We start from the raw sequence: 24902 nt of genomic DNA, 5'->3' as shown, positions 1-24902 counted from the left end.
CACTCATATGCATTACTTTCACATTTAATCTTTGGCTCATGTTATGGCTCACTATCAATGTCTTTTGTCATCAGTCCACTATTCCACCAACTTGTATCATCAATGATTTCACCACACTTTACACATTCTATGACCTAAAAAATTTGATTTATGTAGTAAATAAATGTTTTGTCAATTTCATTTAATAAAATATTTAATTATTCATAATATTATTGAAAAACCTCCTCGCTTTTGATGAAAAAGTTTATCTTTATCCAAAAATTATACGATGGACAACACATTTTCACAATTAAAAATAAATGGTCACTACAACCGATCATATTTGAGTATGCCTACTAAAAAAATATGACCTTACTTTAGTATAGTCAATGCATTTTAATAACCGCTCAGCCGAATCAGCTTTTTTAGGTATCATACTTTCACACCAACGGGACAATCGAGGAAAAGTATGTAGAGAATGTATAACTCCAAGAGAAGAAATTTTTTCATATAGCCATGCCTAAATAAATAAATATATTAATATAACAATACAAAACATAATAAAAGCATACTTAAAAAACTCATCATGAACCAACTGTTGAACCATCTAAATACTTCTTTCTTAGAACATTTCCATCACCCTTTCTAATATATTTCAAAATTTGGTAGTTGAAAATTTTGTATGCTGCATCTCCCCACAAATAATCAAAGAAGATTGTCAGATCATCAATGTATGACATAATGAATCAAGGTGTTCAAGGTGTTAAGTAGTGGCCAACAGAAAATATGATACAATTAAACACAAAAAAAATAAACATCCTAACAAAATTATCAAGATCAGAGTTATTCTCCGATCTTGCTAAGGAGGAAAGTCTCTCATAAATCGCACTTCTGCTAATGTTGCCAACTTTTCCTGAGAAATGTCGAGCTATAAATTTACACTCGAGATTGACATCTAAATCAACTGGTTGCCCTAAATAACGCAATCCAACTATGGAAAACTCTGGCGATCTAAAGGGAACAACATTAGTTTCACCAAACACAAATGAACGAGATTGCAACTGAAATATTCTTTTTTAAAATTAGATGAACTCTAGAACTGTGGATGGGCAATTTGGGCATCTTTAGTGATGGACTAAGTGGGGTGTTTCCAATACTTTTTTTTTTGCTTATCACTCATTTTTGGGTTGACTTTAGTCATTACAGCTCTGAAAAAGGTTGAAGAACAGCGCAATAGAGCTTTTTTACCACTCTTAACCTCCTTAGCTTCTTTGCTACTCTTAACCTCCTTTTATTCTTTGTTAATCTTAACCATCTTTGCTTCTTTACAACCCTTAACCTTCTTTCCAGTCTCAAAATATCATTTCTTAAAAATTTTAAATTTTTTACTATTTCTACACCAAAAACATAAAACAAAATATCACACAAATTTAAACATTTGCGTATTTACAAAAAAATAAACATTCAATTTAATCATAATAATAGAAAAAATTGAATATCATCATGAACAATTTACTAAGTGAAAAACTTTAACTCCTCCACTACAGTTGATACTATATTAATAGAACTCATTTATCATATTAATCGAAACTAATCCCTCTTAAAATATTTATTATTTAGTTGAAGAATTTATAGGTTTATAATAGTTAGATACTTCATATATCTATAGAAAGGATATCAAAATGTAAAAAACCACCACTAAATAGTACAAAATATTGCACAAATCGCACAATGACCCGCTAAAAATCGAGAAGTCAAAAAATCGAACAATCACCAACAACAAATAAATTAATGAAATGTGGAATCGAATAAAATGAGACTAATTGATCAAAAAACTACAAATGACGAAAAAACTTATTATTTTTCAAGGTGACTGGTTGGCTTCAACTTTATTTCTTTCATCACTTGCTTCAGTATCCTCATCGGTGGATTTAGTCGGTTGGTCGGTGGATCTCGATGGTTAAGACTTTACATTGTCATTAGTGGGGATTGGCGGACTGATGGCTTTGTTTGGTTAGGGTTAGGATTTTTTCTTCATAGAGATGAACTGATGGAGATGGCTAGGATAGAAATGAAGAAGAGGGAAAGGAATTAATTGGGAGGGGAGTAAATTTGTAAACTGATGTATTAGAGAGTAAAAAACATTTAAGGAGTATAAAATAAATGTTTTTATATATGGAGAGTGGACATAAAAAAATATTCATGATTAAAGATTTTTCTATAATTTACTCTTTTTTAAAATCAATTCACTAACCTAAATACCCCTTTATAAATTATGTTCCTCCTACAATCAGCACGCGCGCACACACATGTTTGAAAATGTCTCTTCTGTCCGCACACGGATGACTCCTAGAACACAAAGGAAGAAGACATCCAGGACTTCTTTTGTCATGTCATGACCATGTCCTGTCCAACTGATACTTTGAAAGGAATTTGGCATATTGCTCACTGTTCTGGTCATTGGTACATGGACACCGTTTCCTCTGGAAAAAAAAAAGTAGGATAATTTTGTTCTCTGGGTAGCTATAGTTAGACCACTCCTTTCAAAGGTTCTCAGATGCCTCTGCTGCATTTGACCGCTTCAAAATGAAATTATCACTTTGCAGGCCATCAATACCTGTTGAGTCTTGTCCATCAGTTCTCCATATTCTGATGGATTTCATCATATCAGATTCCAGGATGCAAATCTACCTGTTGCATTAGCAAAGAACAATCACGGTTTGGATTGTGACGAGTTTACTTGACAAACAACAAAGCCATGGCAATGGTATTACCACAGACATCCAGCAAAAAAGGTCTTACCGGTAACATATGTTAAGTTTGATCATCAAAAACTCAAGGCAGCAGAAACAAAAAACCATCACTCTCAATTTAAGGCAAGTGGAGTCTGGAATAGTTCATTTGTTCAAAATCTCACATGTTTAAAAATTACATCGAAATTAATCGGAGGCAAGTATTATACCACCTTGTTTGATAGAGCATGCTACCATAACCTACCAGCTTATTGAGGATGACATTGTTGATAAAACTTCCGACAGAAAATCCATCTATCTTTTTTTCACATTTCATAACCAGATACCCTCAATAAGATGCTTCTTTATCAAGAATGAGACTCCCAAGTATACAAATTGTACAGAACAAAAATAAATAAGAGCTCAAGCATATACCATCTTAGCTCCTATAAAGATTTAATATCTCGATCTAAACTTGCAATGATGGCATTTCAAATGCAGATTGGGATACCAAGAAAATAACACTTCAAATGGTAATCAACTTGTGTCATTGCATTGTTCTCGTCAGCTTGCACTTCGAGATGAAGACGGTCGGAGAGTAATTGTGGCTACAGAGCTTCAATAGCTCAGCGGCCCGTTGCTTCATTTCCGGATTGCAACCACTCTGGAGGACAAGCAGTAGTTTTGCGGCCAACCCAGCCTCAACAGCAAGGAAAGCACACTCATCGAGGGCAAGCTTACAGACGGCCCACAATATAGACAATGCATGATGAGTGCAAGCTTCAGAGGCATGCATCAAGAGCCTCACTGCTGTAGGGATGATCTGATGGCAATCCTTCAACGCTAACAACCCATCAGGTATAGTTGAAAGATCGTCCAAGATCTGCAATGCTGGTTGTATAAACTTCAGCTCCCATTTCGAGTTGGACAACAGCTCAGCAAGCTGTGGGACTGCTCCAATGCTCACCATTAAGCTGCGAACTTGCTCATGAGAGCCAATATCCTTGAGCAAGCTGAGTCCTGCTGCAACTCCATTTGGATGTCGCTTGTCCTTCACCAATCGCAATAAAGCAACCAAAAGGCTCAAACTTGACACCACCTCTGACCGGAAACTTCTCTCCCACATTAGCATTTCGATCAACCTGGTGCAGTTGATCTTGGTATCGATTGTCCCTTCGTTTAGCAAGTCCACAACGAGTGAGATCTTTGCCGGCTGCATCAAATTAGCCTTTGTATCTGAATCCAAGGTGAGATTGACGATAATAGCAATCACCTCGGAGCCAACAGCATGAGAGGTGAAGGGGCCAAGGAGAGAAGAGAGAAGCGTTACTCCGGCAAAGTCCACCACTGACGTGTTGACAGGTGCATGGGCGACTACGATCTTGTGGAGCTCCTTGAGGGCTTGAACTCTGGCCTGCCCCTTGGCCTTTTTCAGGGTTTGGATGAGCTCGGTGGCGCGACCCTGCACGTTTTCGGACCGCTTCTTCATTTGGAGGTAGCGCTGCGAGAACCACGCGTTGATCAGCTGGCAAAGGGTCCGGTTGGGAGTGACGGCGTCGTCCCAGAGCTCCTGCATCGTCGTGGGGCAGGTGAGGTGCCCCATAGAGAACCACTTGAGGATGTTGGCGCGCTCATAGGTCTGGCCAGTGATGAGGGTGACGGGATCAACCATGGGCTCGAGGGAGATCGGGCAGATAAACACTGAAGGCACATCCTCCACCTCCGAATAGAGCTCCTCGATCATGTTCCTGAGGTTAGGCTTCTCAGCGACAGGCACCAAGGTGGCATCTTTCCCAGGCAGGAGGCCTCCACCCCCGCCTCCGCCACCCAGTATCCCGTCTTTGACTGCAGTCTCCAGATCCATGATCTGGCCGCCGCCCTCCAACTTCCAGGAAGCGTGTTGCTGGTACTGTGGCATCGTCGCTACGATCCGCGAGAACCCAACTTTGCATCACAAGGTTCGGTCTTTACGCAAGAATCAGACGAGAACAAGGAAGTAGAGGAAAACTAGCAGAAGCTCGCGGAAGAGACAGGAGCGGAGTTGAGAGCATCCTTTTCCGCAGCTTTATGTGAAATTAGGTGTCGCTGTTCTCGGGTAGCGCCGGTCAAAAGAAAGCAACCTGTCATCATAACCAGCATAATGAACTCATAATCGATCACTGCCCCTGCTCTCTCCCAAAGGCCGCCCCCTCTTTCTCTCTCGCTCGCGACCTCTCTCACACACTGGCTTCACCAGAGCTCCGCTAAAAGGCAAATCATGGGGGAACAAAAGCCCAAATAAGGAGGTGAAAAAGGGCGTGCAAGCGAGAGAGGGAAATCCAGGCTAAACAACGCGAAAACGAGAAAGCAAACAAATTCTCCACTGTTACGGTTCAAAATCAACAAATCGCACATGAAATCTGTGAGAGAGGGAGGAGAGGAAGAGGGCCTCACCGGCTCGGCTATCAGACGGATCGAAGAACGAGTAGGCGAGATCTGACGCAACCTTGTGAGGCAGCAGGAAGCAGCAGATAAAAGGCACTAACAGCGATGAGATAAGACCATTAAATACTAAAATCTTCATTATAGAAAGGGAAGGATTTCGAAAAGATAAGCCATAGTCTCTCCCTCGTTCGTTCGCTCGCTCTTCTCTTTTGCCTTTGGCAGAGAGGAAAGAAAGAAAAAGAAAAAGTAACGGGCAGTGATAGGAGGATGGGGAGATGCCTGGAAGGCGCCGGTGGCAATAGCATGGCATCTCGGCCGGAGTAGCGCACGTGTAGTCGTGTCGCCTGACGGTCGCCGTATTCCAGCGCTGCTGTTTGGAATAGGACGACGACGCCTTTGACTCGGGTCCACGAAAAGAGCCATCCCCATCCCTCCTCGAACGCTAAACGGCCGATTCTCGCAACTGATGATAAAATTTGTATTTATTTCTTCCGTATTTGTAAAACGAATTTTTGGGAATTTGCGTAGAGTGTCGCGACGTGGGAAGGGTGGGGATGAGTGGACGTTCGTGATTTGATCTTTTTGGTGGGTCTTTCTGCGTGTAACCAAAATCTTTTGGAATTAATATTTATATCGTATTTATAAAAATACATATTGTTTAAAATAAAACTTTTTTTCTTTTTATAATGAAGGTAAGTGGACGACACTAGTCGATCCAAATTAGATTGAATTGGAGCAACGGATTTTAAAAAAAAAAATCATCGAGACTTTTTATTAAATGTTTTGAGGATTCTAAAAGATTGAGATCTACTGGTCCTTTGAGTTTATTCCTATACTAATTCTTATAGTTTTAGATCTTTAAAATATCAAAATAATTTTTTTGGACAAAAAAAATACTTCATAATTATTAGACACTATCTTACTAAACAATTTTCTTTACTTTTCTTCTTCATATTCTTTTGATCCCGTCGGAATGAATCTAGACATCTCAATCCATACAGTATGTTTATTTTGCTTGTTTATTTTTTTAATTCGGAGTTAAGCTAATTAAATTTTATTTATAGGATTTAGAGATTATGTTATAGTGTTCAAACTAAAAAAAAATTTAGATGCTCCCGGAGTATATATTTAAGATCTCTAATAGTATTTTTTTTTTTTATTTATTATTTTTAGCTCTGAGATTAAGTTAATTAAATTTTTCCTTTTAACATTTAGGGGTTAAATTATAGTGTTCAAGTTAAAAAACAAAACTAAAACTAAAATTTTTTATATGTATTTAGGATTTAAGAAATGTTGATTTTAAAAAATAAAAAATAATAAAATTAAATTGACATGCCTGGATTAAATCCAGATGCCTCAATCACTGTGGCACCGATGGTCATGTAACACCCCACCCACCACTCTACTAGTCTGTGAGGATGGAACGTTACTGTACTATTAACTTTTCTTAACTAGTGTTGCTCACATGTAAATATCAATACTTAAAACTCTCAAAAACTCAAAGAATACAATAAGTAACAACTGGAAACATAAATAACTCATCTAATACATTCTACTCAATTATTTATTCTCAACTAAAATTATATATGTTAATCTGAACATGCTAAAACTATATATTAATCTGAACATACATGCAACAATAATACAACTCAGATAGCGGAACTAATATGCATACCAATTAAAAGGAAGAATTCTAAAACTTAAAATATTCAATGAACAAATCCAGCAACATGAAAGAATAATCCCAACAGTCTAAATACAAAATCTTAATGAATTTTTAAGTAAAATCCCAAGGCTTCCATAGTACAGACATCACACATCCATCCACACCTCCTTGTCGCCTTCCTTCACTATAGTTTTCCTTTTCCTTTATCTCCAGTAAGAGGAAATGCAACTATAAGCATATGCTTAGTAAGCGCTATCTAACTCATAAAACTCGAAAATGCATGTGAACAAGAAGGAATCTAAAAACTGAATGTTTTAAAAGAAATACTACTCATGCTCATCTAATAGCAAGGAAATCAAACAGACTGAAATGCTAAACATGTAAAGTTGCTCATGCTCATCTAACAGCAATAAGAAAATCTAAACATGTAAGAATAAAAGAGCTAAGCTTGCTGATTTTTAAACTTATGTGAACCTTATTTCACTTGTTTGAAACTTATACTTTTATACTTCAAAATAATAATCTATTGGGCCCAGACTTAGTACCATTGCGCGCTCCCTAATAGAAACTGAGGTAGCGAGTCACCAGTCCTACGAGGGTAAAGACCTTGGTCTTACCAGGGTCGAGACCTCGGAACCGGTCACCTGGATTTGTTTAACGACAACCTCGGAAGTCGGGTACTAGCCTTCTCAAATAAAATACTTGTTACTTGTTAATACTTATAATAAAAGACTGCCTCATACAAAACTGAAATGCTTAAACAAATCTAAACTGCAATGCTGAAACATTTCTAAAACTGCAGTGCTTAAATGAATTTAAAACATGCAGTGCTTAAACAAATTTTAAAACTAAAATGCTTGAATAAAATCTTAGACTGCAGTGCTCGGTTAAAAGATCTAAAACTGCAGCGCTTGAACAAAAATCTAACTGAAATGCTTAAATGAATCAGCAAAGAATCTACACTACACATTAAAAACAAAATGACCAAAAGTCTAACAGCATGGTTAACACACAAGTCATTCCTACTCAAGAGTTCCACGGAAAAAAAAATCAAAGCTGCACATCTAATTATGCTACCAATGATCTAACTGGATCTTTCCACAACTAAACTTATTCATACCCATTGCAACACAACCCGAAAACATAGCCATCCTCCTGTTCAGTACCACAGTAAGGAAAACAAAAGGGACCGAATTGCTACACAAACATTCTTTGCAGTGACCACAAAACCGAAACCTACATACTCAAACAACTAAAACCCTTTCATATTCATGGCCTAGTAGCAACAAAATCCGAAACCTGTAAAACTCCATATTTAACTGATCATGCTCATTAAAATCTCAACAGAAAAATCTACATAAAAATCCGAATTTCTAATTACAAGGGAAAAGCAAATCTCGAATCTACTCTAAATTCCCTAGCAACCACAATCCTTTACAGCATATGCCGAAAGCCAAAGAAAACTAAATCCCTAGCAGTCCGCAATTCTTTACAGCATATTCCGAAAACTAAAAGAAACACTAAATCAAAGCTCAAAACTACCCTTACCTTAGGTGAGTAGCACTTACCTTCGTTCTTGGACTTACTACCGAAAAGAGAGCTTCTAGGGTTTTGGAGAAGCTTGAGATTCCAGCAACTTCTCCACCTCTACGTGCTCTCCTCGACAAGGTGATCACGATGGTGTTGAAGACTCTCAGATTTGGTCCTTGGCCGGCCGCCGGAGACCAACCCTAACTCCGGCTTCGTTTCTGCCCGAACAATGTCGCCGCACGCGAGAGAGGAGAAGAGAAAGGGTTTAGGTCACGGGCAATTAAAAGCCTAAGCTCCTCTCTTATCTCCCTTTATAATACCTAGATATTTCTGTTATCTATTACTGCTTAAATTAATTTCGCCCTCTCTTTGATTAGCACAGCCCTGCTGGATTCCTGGTCATCCGAAACAATTTAAGACTTTGCTTAACCAGAGGTCTCCGGTTCGAACCTCGGCTCAACCTCTTTATTTTTTTACAACTTGTTTCTTTTGGTGAAAATACCAAACGAACTCCGAAAATTACATAAAAATACTCTTAAAATATCTAAAATCCTCTAGAATGTTTCTAAAGCATTTCTAAATATTTTCAAGTACTATTAGGACTCGAAATGAGGAAATTTGGGTTGTTATAATTCCCCATACCTTATAAAATGTTCATCCTCGAACTTAGAATAATTCTGGATATTTCTGTCTCATACTGTCCTCACGCTCCCAAGTAACCTCCTCGTGCTTCTGGTTCTGCCAGATGACCTTCACTAGTGATACTTCTTTGTTCCTTAGTCTCTTAACTTCTCTGTCCACTATCTGTGTAGGTTTGCTCTCATAGCTAAGATCCTCCTGGATCTGCACTGACTGAGGCTGAATCACTTGGCAAGGGTCGTGAAGACACCTCTTTAGCATGGAGACATGAAATACATTATGTATTGCTGACATGTCTTGTGGTAAGTCCAGCTTGTAAGCTACTTTCCCAATCCTCTCTGTGATCAGGTAAGGCCCTACGTAGCGGGGACTTAACTTGCCCTTTTTGCCAAATCTCATCACTCCCTTCATAGGAGCAACTTTGAGAAAGACTGAATCCCCTACTTGGAACTCAAGTGGCCTACGTCGTGTGTCAGCATAACTTTTTTGTCTGCTCTGGGCAGTCTCAATTCTCTGTCTGATCTTCTGGATACCCTGAGTGGTCTCATCTATCATCTCTGTCTGAATGTCAAGCTCCACTTTCATTTCTTTCCTTTCACCTGCTTCTTGCCAGCAAATGGGTGATCTACACTTTCGACCATACAGTGCTTCGTACGGTGCCATCTTGATAGTGGCCTGGTAGCTATTGTTGTAGGCGAATTTAGCTAAGTACAGATACTTGCACCAACTACCCTTAAAATCTAGTGTTCAAGCTCGGAGCATGTCTTCTAAAATCTGGTTTACTCGTTCTGTCTGTCCATCAGTCTGGGGATGGAAAGCTGTTCTGAACTTGAGTTTGGTGCCTAATGCATTCTGCACACACTCCCAAAAATGAGAGGTGAAGCGCCCATCCCTATCAGAAACAATCGACTTCGGGACTCCATGAAATCTGATCACTTCCTTAACATATAGCTGCGCCAACTGCTCTATTGAGTGAGACACCTTGATGGCTAGAAAATGGGCAGACTTTGTCAACCTGTCTACTATAATCCATATCGCATCGTACCCATCAGTGGTTCTTGGAAGACCAGTTATAAAGTTCATGGATATTTCTTCCCACTTCCACTCTGGTATTGGGAGGGGTTGCAGGACTCCTCCTGGTCTCTGGTGCTCTGCTTTGACCCTTTGGCATGTCAGGCAGGTACTAACATATTTTGCAACATCTCTCTTGAGTCCTGACCACAAAAATCTCTGTTTCAAATCTTGATACATCTTGGTGGAACCAAGATGCATGGAGTACGGTGTACTATAAGCCTCTTCTAGAATCTTCTTTCTCAATTCCTCATCATTGGGGACACAAAGGCGGCTCCCCTGAGAGAGGATTCCACTGTCTGATACCCGAAACTTTGAATTTTCTTCTTTTTGTATCCATTGCTTGATCTTCTGGATATCTGGATCTTCACTTTGCTTTCTCTGTATATCCTCAAGTAGGGTTGACTCTAAGGTCAATGCAGAGAGTTGCCCATAAATAATTTCAACTCCAAAGTCTGACAATTCCTTCTGCAGTGGCAGTGCTAATGATGACAAGGGCATCAGGGTTGCATTGGATTTTCGGCTTAGTGCATCCGCCACTTTGTTAGCTTTACCTGGGTGGTAGAGGATTTCACAGTCATAATCTTTAACTAACTATAGCCACCTGCGCTGTCTCATGTTTAAGTCCTTCTGGGTAAAGAAATACTTCAAGCTCTGATAGTCGGTGAAGATTCTGCACTGAACCCCATACAAATAATATCGCTAGAGTTTTAGTGCAAAGACCACAGCTGTCAGCTTAAGATCATGAGTGGGGTAGTTCTTCTCATAGTCTTTGAGTTATCTGGAAGCATAAACTATAACCTTCCCCTCTTGCATGAGAACAGCTCCAAGGCCTATCTTGGAAGCATCACTGTAGATGTCAAAACTCTTGTCACTCTCTGGAACAGTCATAATGAGAGCACTAGTCAGTCTTTTCTTCAATGCTTAGAAACTTTGCTCACATTTGTTTGACCATTCAAACTTCTTGTTCTTTCTAGTGAGGGCTGTTAGTGGAGAGGCTATTCTGGAAAAATCCTCCATGAACTTTCTGTAATACCCAGCTAAACCAAGGAAGCTTCTGATCTCCCTGGCGTTCTTGGGTCTACTCCAGTTGCTGACTGCTTCTATTTTGGCAGGGTCCACCTGGATACATTCTTTAGAAATGATATGACCTAGAAATGTCACCTTCTCTAACTAGAATTCGCACTTTGAGAATTTAGCATAAAGTTGCTTTTGCTGAAGGGTCTGCAGTACGATTCTCAAGTGCGTGTCATGCTCCTCTGGGGTTCTTGAATAAATCAGAATGTCGTCGATGAACACGATGACAAATTTGTCGAGGTATTCTCTGAACACTCTATTCATTAAGTCCATGAAGACTGCAGGTGCATTAGTCACACCAAAAGGCATGACTACAAACTCGTAGTGTCCATATCTAGTCCTGGAAGTTGTTCTGGGTATATCACTTTCTTTTACTTTCAACTGATGGTACCCAAAGCGCAGGTCTATCTTAGAGAACACGGTTGCCCCCTTTAGCTGATCAAATAGATCATCTATTCTGGGAAGAGGGTACTTGTTCTTAACTATTACTTTGTTCAGTGCTCTATAATCTATGCACATCCACATAGATCCATCTTTCTTCTTAACGAACAACACTGGAGCTCCCCATGGTGAATGACTAGGGCGTATGAAACCTTTGTCAAGCAGCTCCTGGAGTTGTTCTTGTAGTTCTTTCAGCTCTGCTGGAGACATCTGGTACGGAGCTTTTGAAATTGGACTGGTGCCAGGAACCAACTCAATTTCAAACTCCACTTCTCTGTTGAGAGGTAGTCCAGGTAGCTCTTCTGGGAATACCTCTGGATACTCACAGACTACCCCGAACATCTTACTGCTTGTGTCTTTCTTGTTCTTCTGCATTCACAATGTACGCAAGAAAACCAGTACACCCTTTAGCTAACATCTGGTGAGCTGTGAGGGAAGAGAGGAATTTCTGGGTCTTCCTCTTCGGCACTCCCGTGAACTCAAAGGATGGTTCACCTTCAAGGCTGAAAATCACTTTCCTTCTGCGGTAGTCCACCGAAGCATTGTACTTGTTGAGGAAATCCATACCCAGAATGACATCGAAATCTTGCATCACAAGGACTACTAGATCAACATATAGCTCTCGGTCTGAAATTCTGTCTGGTACAGCCCGAAGCCACTGGTTGGACTCCATGACTTCCCCAGAAGGTAGGGTCGTTAAAAACTTAGAGTTCATGCTCTCTGTAAGCATCTGAAATTCTTTGGCAAAGGGTACTGATATAGAAGAATGGGTCACCCCAGTATCAAATAGTGCAGTAGCTAAATGCTGAAAAATAACTACTTGACCTGTTACGACCGTGGAGGCACTAGCAGCTTCCTCTTTAGTGAGGGAGAATACTCTGGCACTAGCTGAAACTGGTGGGGCTTCCAACCTTCCTTGACTGAGCTGAGGTCCGTCCAGAGTTGCAGGCATGTAGTGTAACTGAGGCTTGTTCCCGTATTGCGCTGCCTGTTGCTGTGATGCTTTGAGCTTGTTAGGACATGCCTTAGCCAGATGTCCTTCTTAACCACATGAATAACATCCAGTCATACCCAAAAGACAGGCTCCTGGATGTAGTCTTCCACATTTAGGGCAGGGAGGGAACTTGGCCTGCTTGTCTGTAGGACCTCCCTTTTGGCCACCTCCTGTATTCCATCGTTTCCTCTTGTTCTCTTTGCCCTTCCAGTGCTGCTTACTTGCCTTAGGTTTCTGACTCCCTGCTGTCTTGTCCTCTATCTTGACTGGCTGGAATTGTATTTGTTGTACCTTGATGCTATTCAGATAGTGCTCAGCGACTAATGCCCTGCTGACCAGCTCTTCACCAGTCTGGGGTCGGTGAGTTCCACTACTCATGTTAAGTGCTATTTCTGGCTTCAACATTCGGAGCATCAGTCTGACTCGTTCTTTCTCTGTACTTACTAGCTCTGGGCAGAGACGAGCTAGTCTATTGAATCTCTTGACTGCTTCTTCCACTGAAAGGCACCCTGTCTAAATTCTATAAACTCCTCATAATGTTTATTGGTGATCCGTTGGCGGAAGAATTCTTCGTAAAACTCTGTCTCGAAGTCAGCCTAGCTCATCTGGTTGGCTGCTCTCTTGCTCTTCACTCTCTCCCACCACATACGAGCATCTCCTGATAGGCAGAAAGAGGAACACTTGACCTTCTCGACTTCTGGCCAGTCAAGAAGCTCCATTGTGCTCTCCAGTGTCTTGAACCAAGCCTGAGCATCCCAGGGCTCAGTCGTGCCTGAGAAACTTTCTGGCTTCAGCTTCAGCCACTGTATCAGATATGCTTCTTGTCTTTTAGGTGCTGTGGCAACTTCCAGGGCAGCTGGTGGAACTTCAGTCACCACTGGGGTCTCCATATTGATAGTTAGGGGAGTGGGAGGGACTGGCTGCCAATTAGCCATCAGATTGACGATCACATGTTGCTGCTCTGCCACTTGTCTCTGGAGTTGAGCAACAACTTCAGAGAGATTTGGTTCGGTTGTTTTGGGCTCTTCGTTCTCCTGTGCTGGGTCCTCAGTACGAGTGGTACGGGGACGTCCTCTTCTTGGCATCTTCTTATGTAGAAAGAGAAAACTAAGCAAAATTCTTAACTTTAAACATTTATGAGTAAGCACTTCTAAACACTTCCCTATTCTGCACATATAATCAAATACTTCTAAAGATTTTTCTTTACTGTAAATAATAAGGAAAGGCATACTAATAAAAGAATTAAAAATACTTTCTTACTTGAAGACGGCAAGGCTGATGCTGATGTGTGTGTGATGCTGGAGAATGGGGACTGCTCTGATACCAACCTGTAACACCCCACCCTCCACTCTACTAGTCTGTGAGGATGGGACGTTACTGTACTATTAACTTTTCTTAACTAGTATTGCTCACATGTAAATATCAATACTTAAAACTCTCAAAAACTCAAAGGATACAATAAGTAACAACTGGAAACATAAATAACTATTCTAATACATTCTACTCAATTATTTATTCTCAACAAAAACTATATATGTTAATATGAACATGCTAAAACTATATATTAATCTGAACATGCATGCAACAATAATACAACTCAGATAGCAGTACTAATATGCATACCAAATAAAAGGAAGAATTCTAAAACTTAAAATATTCAATGAACAAATCCAGCAAAATGAAAGAATAATCCCAACAGTCTAAATACAAAATCTTAATGAATTCTTAAGTAAAATCCCAAGGCTTCCATAGTCCAGACATCACACATCCATCCACACCTCCTTGTCGCCTTCCTTCACTATAGTTTTCCTTTTCCTTTATCTGCAGTAAGAGGAAATGCAACTATAAGCAGATGCTTAGTAAGCGCTATCTAACTCACAAAACTCGAATATGCATGTGAACAAGAAGGAATCTAAAAACTGAATGCTTTAAAAGAAATGCTACTCATGCTCATCTAATAGCAAGGAAATCAAACAGACTGAAATGCTAAATATGTAAAGCTGCTCATGCTCATCTAACAACAATAAGAAAATCTAAACATGTAAGAATAAAAGAGCTAAGCTTGCTGATTTTTAAACTTATGTGAAGCTTATTTCACTTGTTTAAAACTTATACTTTTATACTTCAAAATAATAATCTCTTGGGCCCAGGCTTAGTACCATTGCGCGCTCCCTAATAGAAACTGAGGTAGCGAGCCACCAGTCCTACGAGGGTAAAGACCTTGGTCTTACCAGGGCCGAGACCTCGGAACCGGTCACCAGGATTTGTTTAACGACAACCTCGGAAGTCGGGTACTAGCCTTCTCAAATAAAATACTTGTTACTTGTTAACACTTATAATAAAAGACTGCCTCATACAAAACTGAAATGCTTAAACAAATCTAAACTGCAGTGCTGAAACAAATCTAAAACTGCAGTGTTTAAACGAATTTAAAACATGCAGTGCTTAAACAAATTTTAAAACTAAAATGCTTGAATAAAATCTTAGACTGCAGTGCTCGGTTAAAAGATCTAAAACTATAGCGCTTGAACAAAAATCTAATTGAAATGCTTAAATGAATCAGCAAAGAATCTACACTACACATTAAAAACAAAATGACCAAAAGTCTAACAGCATTGTTAACACACAAGTCATTCCTACTCAAGAGTTCCACAGAAAAAAAAAATCAAAGCTGCACATCTAATTATGCTACCAATGATCTAACTAGATCTTTCCACAACTAAACTTATTCATACCCATTGCAACACAACCCGAAAACATAGCCATCCTCCTGTTCAGTACCACGGTAAGGAAAACAAAAGGGACCGAATTGCTACACATAGACATTCTTTGCAGTGACCACAAAACCGAAACCTACATGCTCAAACAACTAAACCCTTTCATATTCATGGCCTAGTAGCAACAAAATCCGAAACCTGTAAAACTCCATATTTAACTGATCATACTCATTAAAAGCTCAACAGAAAAATCTACATAAAAATCTGAATTTCTAATTACAAGGGAAAAGCAAATCTCGGATCTACTCTAAATTCCCTAGCAACCACAATCCTTTACAGCATATGTCGAAAGCCAAAGAAAACTAAATCCCTAGCAGTCCACAATTCTTTACAGCATATTCCGAAAACTAAAAGAAACACTAAATCAAAGCTCGAAACTACCCTTACCGCAGGTGAGTAGCACTTACCTTCATTCTTGGACTTACTACCGAAAAGAGAGCTTCTAGGTTTTCAGAGAAGCTTGAGATTCCAGCAACTTCTACACCTCTACGTGCTCTCCTCGACAAGGCGATCACGATGGTGTAGAAGACTCTTGGATTTGGTCCTTGGCCGGCCGCCGGAGACCAACCCTAACTCCGGCTTCGTTTCTGCCCGAACAATGTCGCCGCACGCGAGAGAGGAGAAGAGAAAGGGTTTAGGTCACGGGCAATTAAAAGCCTAAGCTCCTCTCTTATCTCCCTTTATAATACCTAGATATTTCTGTTATCTATTACTGCTTAAATTAATTTCGCCCTCTCTTTGATTAGCACAGCCCTGCTGGATTCCTGGTCATCCGAAACAATTTAAGACTTTGCTTAACCAGAGGTCTCCGGTTCGAACCTCGGCTCAACCTCTTTATTTTTTTACAACTTGTTTCTTTTGGTGAAAATACCAAACGAACTCCGAAAATTACATAAAAATACTCTTAAAATATCTAAAATCCTCTAGAATGTTTCTAAAGCATTTCTAAATATTTTCAAGTACTATTAGGACTCGAAATGAGGAAATTTGGGTTGTTACAGGTCACGCGGTGCACTATCACAACATATCACTACACTATATATATTGAAATGTGGGAAACTTTTATGAAGTAAGATCAATCATCTTCGAAATTCGTCAGTTCGGAGAGGAGGATACCTTCATTACTTAAAAAAATATTTTACAAATTTTTGTTGGAAGTTTGTGCAACTCTAACTTTTCTATAATATTTTTATTTTTAAATATTAATAAAGATAAACAAAAAAATATAAATTGAAAACAAGAACAACAAATGGACTATGTCTTTGCAAGCTCCATGCCATTTTCACGAGTGACTTTTATCTCAAATCTCACTTTGATTTAAGTCAACCGAGCCACTTTATCATATAAGTCATTTGATAGTTGTCATTTTATTTATTTATTTATTTATTATTATTATTATTATTATTATTATGGTAATCAGGTGATTCTATCTAAGAACGTCAATGAATGAACCATAATAAGCAGTCATAGAGGCTACCTTCGTCATCAATCGATTATCAACAACGAAGATTAGTGGGGAGGTCTATTGAAGCTTAGAAGGGAGAAGATGAAAGGAGGATTAGAATGATGGCCGAGGGGCTTTCAGCACAGCTACTTTGAAGCTCAAGTTAGTTTTCAGCTACGGTGGAGAGAGAGGAATCAAGAATAATTAGGATTTGTGGATACGTATGTTTGTGTACTTGAGCCCGTCGGAGAGGGCTACCTTTTATAGAGTGGTGGCTGACTCTCACGTTATCCACTTCCTGAAATAATCCGAAATCTTGAGATCTATGCAATCGTTATCCACTTCCTGAAATAATCCGAAATCACGAGATCTCCACGATCAATATCTACTTCTTGAAATAATCTGTGACATTGTCTTTGGTCAGGAGAGTCATAGAGTCAGGGACACCGCTGAGTTGGGAGCCAACTTCAAGGGCGGATCCAGCGCATCATGGAGTAGGGGTACAACTTAACTCTCCCTTGACTTTGACTACTACATCAACAGAACTGTGGACCTCCTTATCCATGTGGTGTTCTCTTACTACTTCCCAGATCACAAGTCTTCCCTTTAAGTATAGTCGAAGGAAGCGGGAATCCGACTGACTGGACTATGATGTCACTGACTGGGACAAATCCAACTATCTCAACTACCCTAGCCACATTGTAGATCCTTTACGTGTTTGTAAACAGATTATGCATTAAATGTAAGCACGCCTTTGGCAATATGTTTTAGATGTTGTAACTCCTATTAAATGTGCCACCTATGTCATCTTCCTCAATCACTAAGCCCAGAATGCGCTAGTGTATCTCCAATGTTACATCATATTAATGAGATATGACCCATAACAAGGAATACAAAGCATCATCTATACTATAATGATTACTCAGATTTGATTTAATCCATGTGTTTGATCTAAAGGCTAAAATTTCATCCCTCTCTTGTGATAGGAAAGATCCAACAGTCTCAGTCAAACCCGCTGAGATATATTAGGTTGAAGAATGATGCCCTTACCCTTAATTGTGCAATCACTACTTCTGAGTCTATCATTCTTCATCTTCCTCATCTTTGAGTTTTCTATATCTTCTCATTTAGTAAGTTGTTTGGTTCCTTCCAATCATTTTTTGTTTCAATCATCTCTCAATCAAGTGTCCTCTAGTTATAACCTTTGTAGTCTGGTAGTATTAATCTCAATGCTTGGGGAATCATCTTTTTCTCCCTGGTAGATCTATTGAGTCAAGCTTCACCAATGTATCCTTAGATCAATTAGGGAATATGACCAATAAAATCCTGACTGACCATCTGATAAAGCTTTTGATGGTAACGACTGGCCAGATCGTCCTTGCCCCAGTTTTGTGACCTTCTTCAGAAGTCACCTTTTGAGTGGGTTGTGTTTCCCTATCCCGACATTCTTTGCTGAAGTGTCTCAATATTTTTATATTTTGTTATCGCAACTTGACCCTAATTCTTTCTACATCTTAATTGACATAGTTATCCTCTTCTGATTGTTTCGCATTCCCCTTTCTTATTTTGTCTTCCATTTTTTTCTTCTATCCCAAGAATATAGAAGATGGGATATTCTTCTTTTCATCTAGAGCTGGATTTAGTCTCTTAAAAGGCGTTTCGACTTCACACATGCTGGAAACTCCAATTTTTCTTTGTGAAGCTTCCTAGCCCAATGTCTTGGTCAACACGTTGGCGATCTGAGTTGCCCGCACCTCCCACTCTGAAAGATTACCACTTAGAGCGGGTCTATTTCAGCTCATCGCAGAAACTATAGGATTTAAAGTTCAATAGAAATGCATTACTTGAGGAAGGGTTGCTTCATAAGTTCGGGTTGAGCGCCGCCCCAACTTCTCTGAAAGCTTTTCATTCAGTAAGATCTAGCAAATGAACAAGTCTTGATATCTAACTAAAGGCGTATCATTTCTTGTAGATGCCACCATGTTGAGGGCTTCAATGAACTGAATAGGTGGTGAAGCTCACCGAGGCCAAATTAAAGGAGTGTGGTGTGGTAATAGTTGATCTAACCTAGAAGGAGGTCGTACTCAAAGAAGGGGCACCACTAGCTCCTGTTGTGGCTTCAATGGAAGCTACCACCCAAGTAGCATGTAGCACTTAGAGGACTGACCCGCCCTTGGAGTTGAGAATGCCACCAGCTCGTCAACCAGAGATGGCAGAACTTGTAAGGACATGTAGAGAGCTAGAGAGTGTGAATAGCTTTGATCGATTCTTTGAACTTGATTTGCAATGAAAAACTTGAAGTAATGCTAACACATTCGTTTTACTTAGTATTCATCTCCTTAAGATAACTAATCCAAGGCTTTACTTCTCACTTTCACAAACACACTATTAAAACCTCCATCCCAGAGGTGGATAAACCTCGTACAAACTCAAGCACGAGAATACAACAAGAAAACATAAACTACGTTACAATGGAAATAAAAAATGACTATACAACAATGAACCTTACTTTGCTTGCTTGTTTTTTTTACTTTGGTTAGCCTCTTGATTCTAGAAAAGTGCAACAACACTTCTCGTCAAAGCCTCAAGAACCGGCTTAGAAAATCTTGCTTCAAATCTTCATGAAACCCCTTTTTCAAGGTTACTTCGATGCCTACTAATCGATTGGCTTACCCCCAATTGATTGTCATGTTAGCTTAACTGTTCAAACCCTACAGAATGACTCTTTTTTTGTTCATCTAATCAATTATGTTGGTGCGGGAAGCATCAGACGATCGAATCCAAGTTTTGATAATGGCAAAGGGTTCAAAGTTAAGTCATCTTGTGATCTAACAAGTTCATGGAGCTTGCAGGAAAGTCCTAAGTGGTACTTAGGCAAAAGTCCTAGCTGTGGTTAGGCAGGTGAAAAATCCTAGGGGGTGGTAACTCTATGCGGAAAGTCTTGGTGTGCCGAGAGCTTAAGGTAAAAAGTCCTAAGGGTGGTAACCCTAGGTGAAAAGTCCTGGTGTCGCGAACCAGGTGGAAGACTGGATGGGCCGAGAAGCGGAAGTCCAGCAGAAAGTCCAGAAGCTTCGAACGTTGAGAAAAAGTCCAGTCGATCTGGAGGATCGCACTGACAACAGGTAAATCTCCTGAGTGGAGTAGGTGAGGACGCGTTCCCCATAGAGGGAACAGTAGGCATCGGGTCGACCTAGGGTTTCCTGTTGGAAATTCGAAGTCAGACCCGGACAGTTCGATGACTGTCGATTAAATCATTTATCATATTTCTGTGCAAACTTTGTTTTGCAGGGTTTGTGTTTGGGACTAACACATTTTGTTGGAACAAAGAAGCACATTTGACCTCGGATGAACAGTGTCCGAGGCGCCTCTATGGGGCTTGGAGGTGCCTCGGGTGCTAGCCAGAAAAAGCCAGCGCAGCAGAGTTGAGGCGCCTCAGACCAGGCTGAAGGCACCTTGGACCAGGCGTTGGAGGCGCCTTGGACCAGCCTTGGAGGCGCCTTCAATGGGATAAGGCGCGACCAGATCAAAGCTGATCCACGCGTGCGACTCGGCGGACTGGAGGCGCCTCGGACAGCCTTGGAGGCGCCTCCAGCACATTATAAAAAGGGGGTCGAGGCAGCAGCTCAAGACAACAACTACCGAGCAATCCTTACGCTAAAAGCTGCTAACGAGACGATCCCAAAGTGCTGTTTCAAGTTTCCGACAACCCGGAGCCCCACTATTTTAGATTATGTTGTTCGGTATCATTTTCATTATTGCACTCATTGTAACTCATATTTTGTACTATTGTTTCGAGCTTATAGTTATTGCCCACCGGAAGCGATCAACGATCGCGGGCCTTGGAGTAGGAGTCGCCATAGGCTCCGAACCAAGTAACTCCTCGTGTCTTTGTGTGTTGCTCTGTAATTACTTAATTCCGCTGTGTATTTTCGACTCTATTTTAAATCGAACGAAATATCCATGAGCGCTATTCACCCCCCCCTTTAGCGCTTTCGATCCAACAATTGGTATCAGAGCGGGGTCACGTTGATCTGGTGCAACCACCAATCACACAAACTTTTTCGTGGTGTTTTCGATTTTACGGAGTCAATTAGAATCTAGCTTAATAGCTATCTTCTAATTATTTTTTTCCGAATCGGTTTTAGCTCGAAGTTGGTGCAACACCACACGAGCTCGTAATCTTAATTTTATTTCCCGCACTGCTAATCCAAGACCTAGTCTTGGGACATTTCAATTTTGTCTTTATTTCTGCATATTATCAATGGCCCAACAAGAGGGATTCAGCACCGTTCGTCCCCCACTCTTCACCGGAGAAGACTTCGGGTATTGGAAGGGACGAATGGAAACATTCCTCAAAATCCAGTTCGAGACATGGATGATCGTCAAGACTGGACTGCAACTTCCAACCGACGAAGATGGCAAGCCTACACCCTGCGAAAAATGGGAACCATCACTAATCAAGAAAGTGGAAGACGATGCCAGAGCTACCTGCACCCTCCAATGTGGCCTGACCAAAGAAGAGCTCAACAGAGTTGGACCGTTCTCCAGCATAAAAGAGCTATGGGAGAAGCTGATCGAACTCCACGAGGGCACCTCCGACACCAAGGTGAGTAAAAGAGACCTTTTGTTTAATAAATTATATAACCTGAAAATACAGGATGGAGAGACAACAAGGCAACTCCACGCACGCATACAAGACATTCTCAACTCCCTCCATGCGATCGGACAAAGAGTAGAGAATCGGGATAATATAAGGTACGCTCTAAATGCTTTTCCAAGGAGTACATTGTGGGTATCAATGGTAGATGTCTACAAAGTCTCTAATGACTTATCTTCCATTAGATTAGATGAATTGTTTTCGGAATTCAAACTGCATGAACAGACTAATACACAGCCAACCGAGAAGGGTATTGCTTTGGTTACAGGTACCAGTCGAACACGTGAACCAAGATCACGGCGAAGAACTGAACCGGAGTCGGAAGACAAACCCGACTCAGACGATGAAGATGACGAATTGACCTCTGAAATAGTGAATCTTGTGAAGAATCTCTACAAGAAGAAGAAGGGCTTCTTCAAGAGGGACCTAAAGAAAGCAGTTCAATCCAAGGAGAGTCAACCAAGCTCAAAAGTCAAGTTCGAGGTAACTTGCTACGGGTGCAACCAGAAAGGGCATATCAAGGCCAACTGCCCAAATCAGAAGGATGCAAAGAAGCAGAAGAAAAAGAGGGTGCTGAAGGCGACATGGGACGAATCCTCAGAAGAAGAAACCGACGATGAACTCGATCAGACGAGTCTACTTACACTGATGGCCCGGGACCAGATTAATCTATCCGAGAGCGAGAGCGAGTCGGAAGCCGAGTTCGAGCGAAGCCACGGATCCGTATCCATTTCCTAAGGGCCTGACACCACTGTAAGTATTCCTCGATTAAACAATTTAGTTAATTACTTATTATGTAAATTAACTAAATCAAACCTTAAGGTCAAGTCACTTTTAAAGGAAGTAGCAGTCCTTAAAGAAGTGACTAACTCCAAAACCTTGCCTGACCCAGTTCAGACTGGAAATTCAACTCAAGTTCAAAAACTTGAGGAAGAAAATTCCAGTCTGAAAACTCAGGTCAAGGATTTGAAAAATATATTAGAACTGTTCTCTTTGGGATCCAAGAAACTTGACCTAATTCTTGGGACACAGAGAGCTATTAACAACAAAACCGGGCTAGGTTATAAAACCAAAAGAAAATATAGATCTTATCTATCTTTAGTAAACAGGCCTAATAGAAAATCAGTCCAAGCATGGGTACCCAAGTCCAACCTGGTTAATCAAGTTGGACTTGGTCAATATTGGATCCCCAAGGATCAAATACATTATCTCGATAGACCATATCGAGGCTATGATCCAGGGGGAGCTAGAAGAAAAATAATAAAAATAAAATTGAATGAGAATCCAAAATTAAAATTAAATTAAAATTAAAATTCAATTTAAATTTAAAATTAAAATAAATCTAAAATTCAAAATTCAAAATTCTAATAAAAATTTAGAAATTAAATTCTTACAAAACCTTAAAAATCCAAGGGAAGGCTCCAGAATAGTTGACACCTCCAAACTTAATCTACCCGACAAGGGTAACCAAGAGTAGACTACCCGGCAGGGTAATTAAGGTTAGATTAAAATGGGCTAGGTTTAACTTGACTCACGGTACTGGTGAAGTATTGGATGATAGTACGTTGGGGAAGCTTAGTCATCGCATGTCTAGGAAGATATGGCTTCGACTTGGTGCATTTGGCTAAGTGGAACTGATCGAAGCCACCCTTTATGAATCCTAACCAGTTAGACCAAGGTTTTGTATTAAGTTCAATGGGTAGGACTATTTGAAAAACCTCGAAGGCATGATTACTTTAATGATGTCCTTGTGACTCACCATAACCCAGAAGTTTATCCAAAGAATGTCTATTTGTTAAACTCAAAGCTAAACCTGAATCTAACACAAAGTTAAACCAAACCCTAAAATTGAACCTAATTCATCTCACAAAAATTATAGAATTCCTTGATTGAAAATCTAGATCGGGTGAGATGACTAAGAAATAGAAAATCAAATTTGAAATTCAAATTAAAATTCGAAATTCGAAATTAAAATTCATAATTAAAATTAAATTAATTCAAATTAAAATTCAAAATTCGAAATTCAAATTCAAATTCAAATACGAAATTCAAATTAAAATTCGAAATTAAAAATTAAAATTCGTAATTCAAATTAAATTAATTCAAATTAAAATTCAAAATTCAAAATTCAAAATTCGAATTAAAATTTGAAATTCGAATTAAAATTTGAAATTTGATTTTAAAATTCGTAATTAAAATTAAATTACTTCAAATTAAAATTCAAAATTCAAAATTAAAATTTGTAATTAAATTAAAATTCAAATTTTGAAATCAAATTAACTTAAATATTTTTTAAAAAATTAATTAACTTAAATATTTTTTTCAAAATTAATTAACTTAAATATTTTTCAAAATTAATTAACTTAAATATTTTTTCAAAATTAATTAACCTAAATATTTTTTTCAAAATTAATTAACTTAAATATTTTTTTCAAAATTAATTAACTTAAATATTTTTTCAAAATTAATTAACTTAAATATTTTTTTTCAAAATTAATTAACTTAAATATTTCTTTAAAAATTAATTAACTTAAATATTTTTTCAAAATTAATTAACTTAAATATTTTTTCAAAATTAATTAACTTAAATATTTTTCAAAATTAAATTAACTTAATTATTTTTCAAAATTAAATTAACTTAATTATTTTTCGAATTAAATTAACTTAATTATTTTTCAAATTAAATTAACTTAATTAATTAACTTAAATATTTTTCAAAATTAATTAACTTAAATATTTTTTTCAAAATTAATTAACTTAAATATTTTTTTTCAAAATTAATTAACTTAAATATTTTTCAAAATTAATTAACTTAAATATGTTTCAAAATTAATTAACTTAAATAATTTTTTTCAAAATTAATTAACTTAAATATTTTTTAAAAATTAATTAACTTAGATATTTTTTTCAAAATTAATTAACTTAAATATTTTTCACAATTAATTAACTTAAATATTTTTCAAACCTTCAAAAATTTAATTTCTACTTTTTCAAAATTTAATTAACCTTTAATATCTTCCTCAATCCTAATATTTACTCAAATTTAATAACTTCACTTTCTTTTCATCAAATAGAGTCCAATTCAAACACTTTATGTGTAGGAACATAAAGAATTGGATCAGTGGATGTTGGATAGTGGATGCTCCAGACATATGACTGGAGATAAATTAAAGTTCACAAAGCTCAAATTAAAGGATTTAGGGTCTGTTACATTCGACAACGACGACAAACTTAAGGTAATCGGAAGAGGTAATATCGAACTCAAATCCGATTTCATTATTCAAAAAGTGTTGCTAGTTGAAAACTTTAACTTTAATTTACTCAGTATAAGTCAATTGTGTGATAGTGGTTATTCAGTTCACTTTACAAAATCTGAATGTATAGTTACAAATATTGATAATCCTGAAATCATACTTAAGGGCACTAGGAGAGATAATGTCTACACCATTAACCTACCAACATCCTCAATAA

At 38.7% G+C, this 24902-nt stretch overlaps 1 protein-coding gene across 2 annotated transcripts; it reads right to left on the bottom strand.

Annotated features, from left to right (window-relative positions):
- Window positions 1–3055: 3055 nt before the first annotated feature.
- On the bottom strand, window positions 3056–5406 carry LOC122015591 (U-box domain-containing protein 30-like). Of its 2 annotated transcripts, none has more exons than XM_042572564.1 (2): window positions 5145–5406; window positions 3056–4954 (listed from the first exon to the last, which is right to left on the bottom strand). In XM_042572564.1, the coding sequence occupies exon 2, from the start codon at window positions 4627–4629 to the stop codon at window positions 3259–3261; it is 1371 nt and encodes a 456-aa protein (XP_042428498.1). In that variant the 5' UTR covers window positions 4630–4954; window positions 5145–5406; the 3' UTR covers window positions 3056–3258. The 2 variants fall into 2 exon arrangements, with proteins under 2 accessions (XP_042428498.1, XP_042428499.1); XM_042572565.1 differs by having other exon boundaries at window positions 3056–4831.
- Window positions 5407–24902: the final 19496 nt, after the last annotated feature.

Source organism: Zingiber officinale, chromosome 8B (assembly GCF_018446385.1).
Source record: "Zingiber officinale cultivar Zhangliang chromosome 8B, Zo_v1.1, whole genome shotgun sequence".
NCBI lineage: Eukaryota > Viridiplantae > Streptophyta > Magnoliopsida > Zingiberales > Zingiberaceae > Zingiber > Zingiber officinale.
Note: the sequence above shows the minus strand (reverse complement) of the source record. Positions and strands in the feature narration are given on the sequence as shown.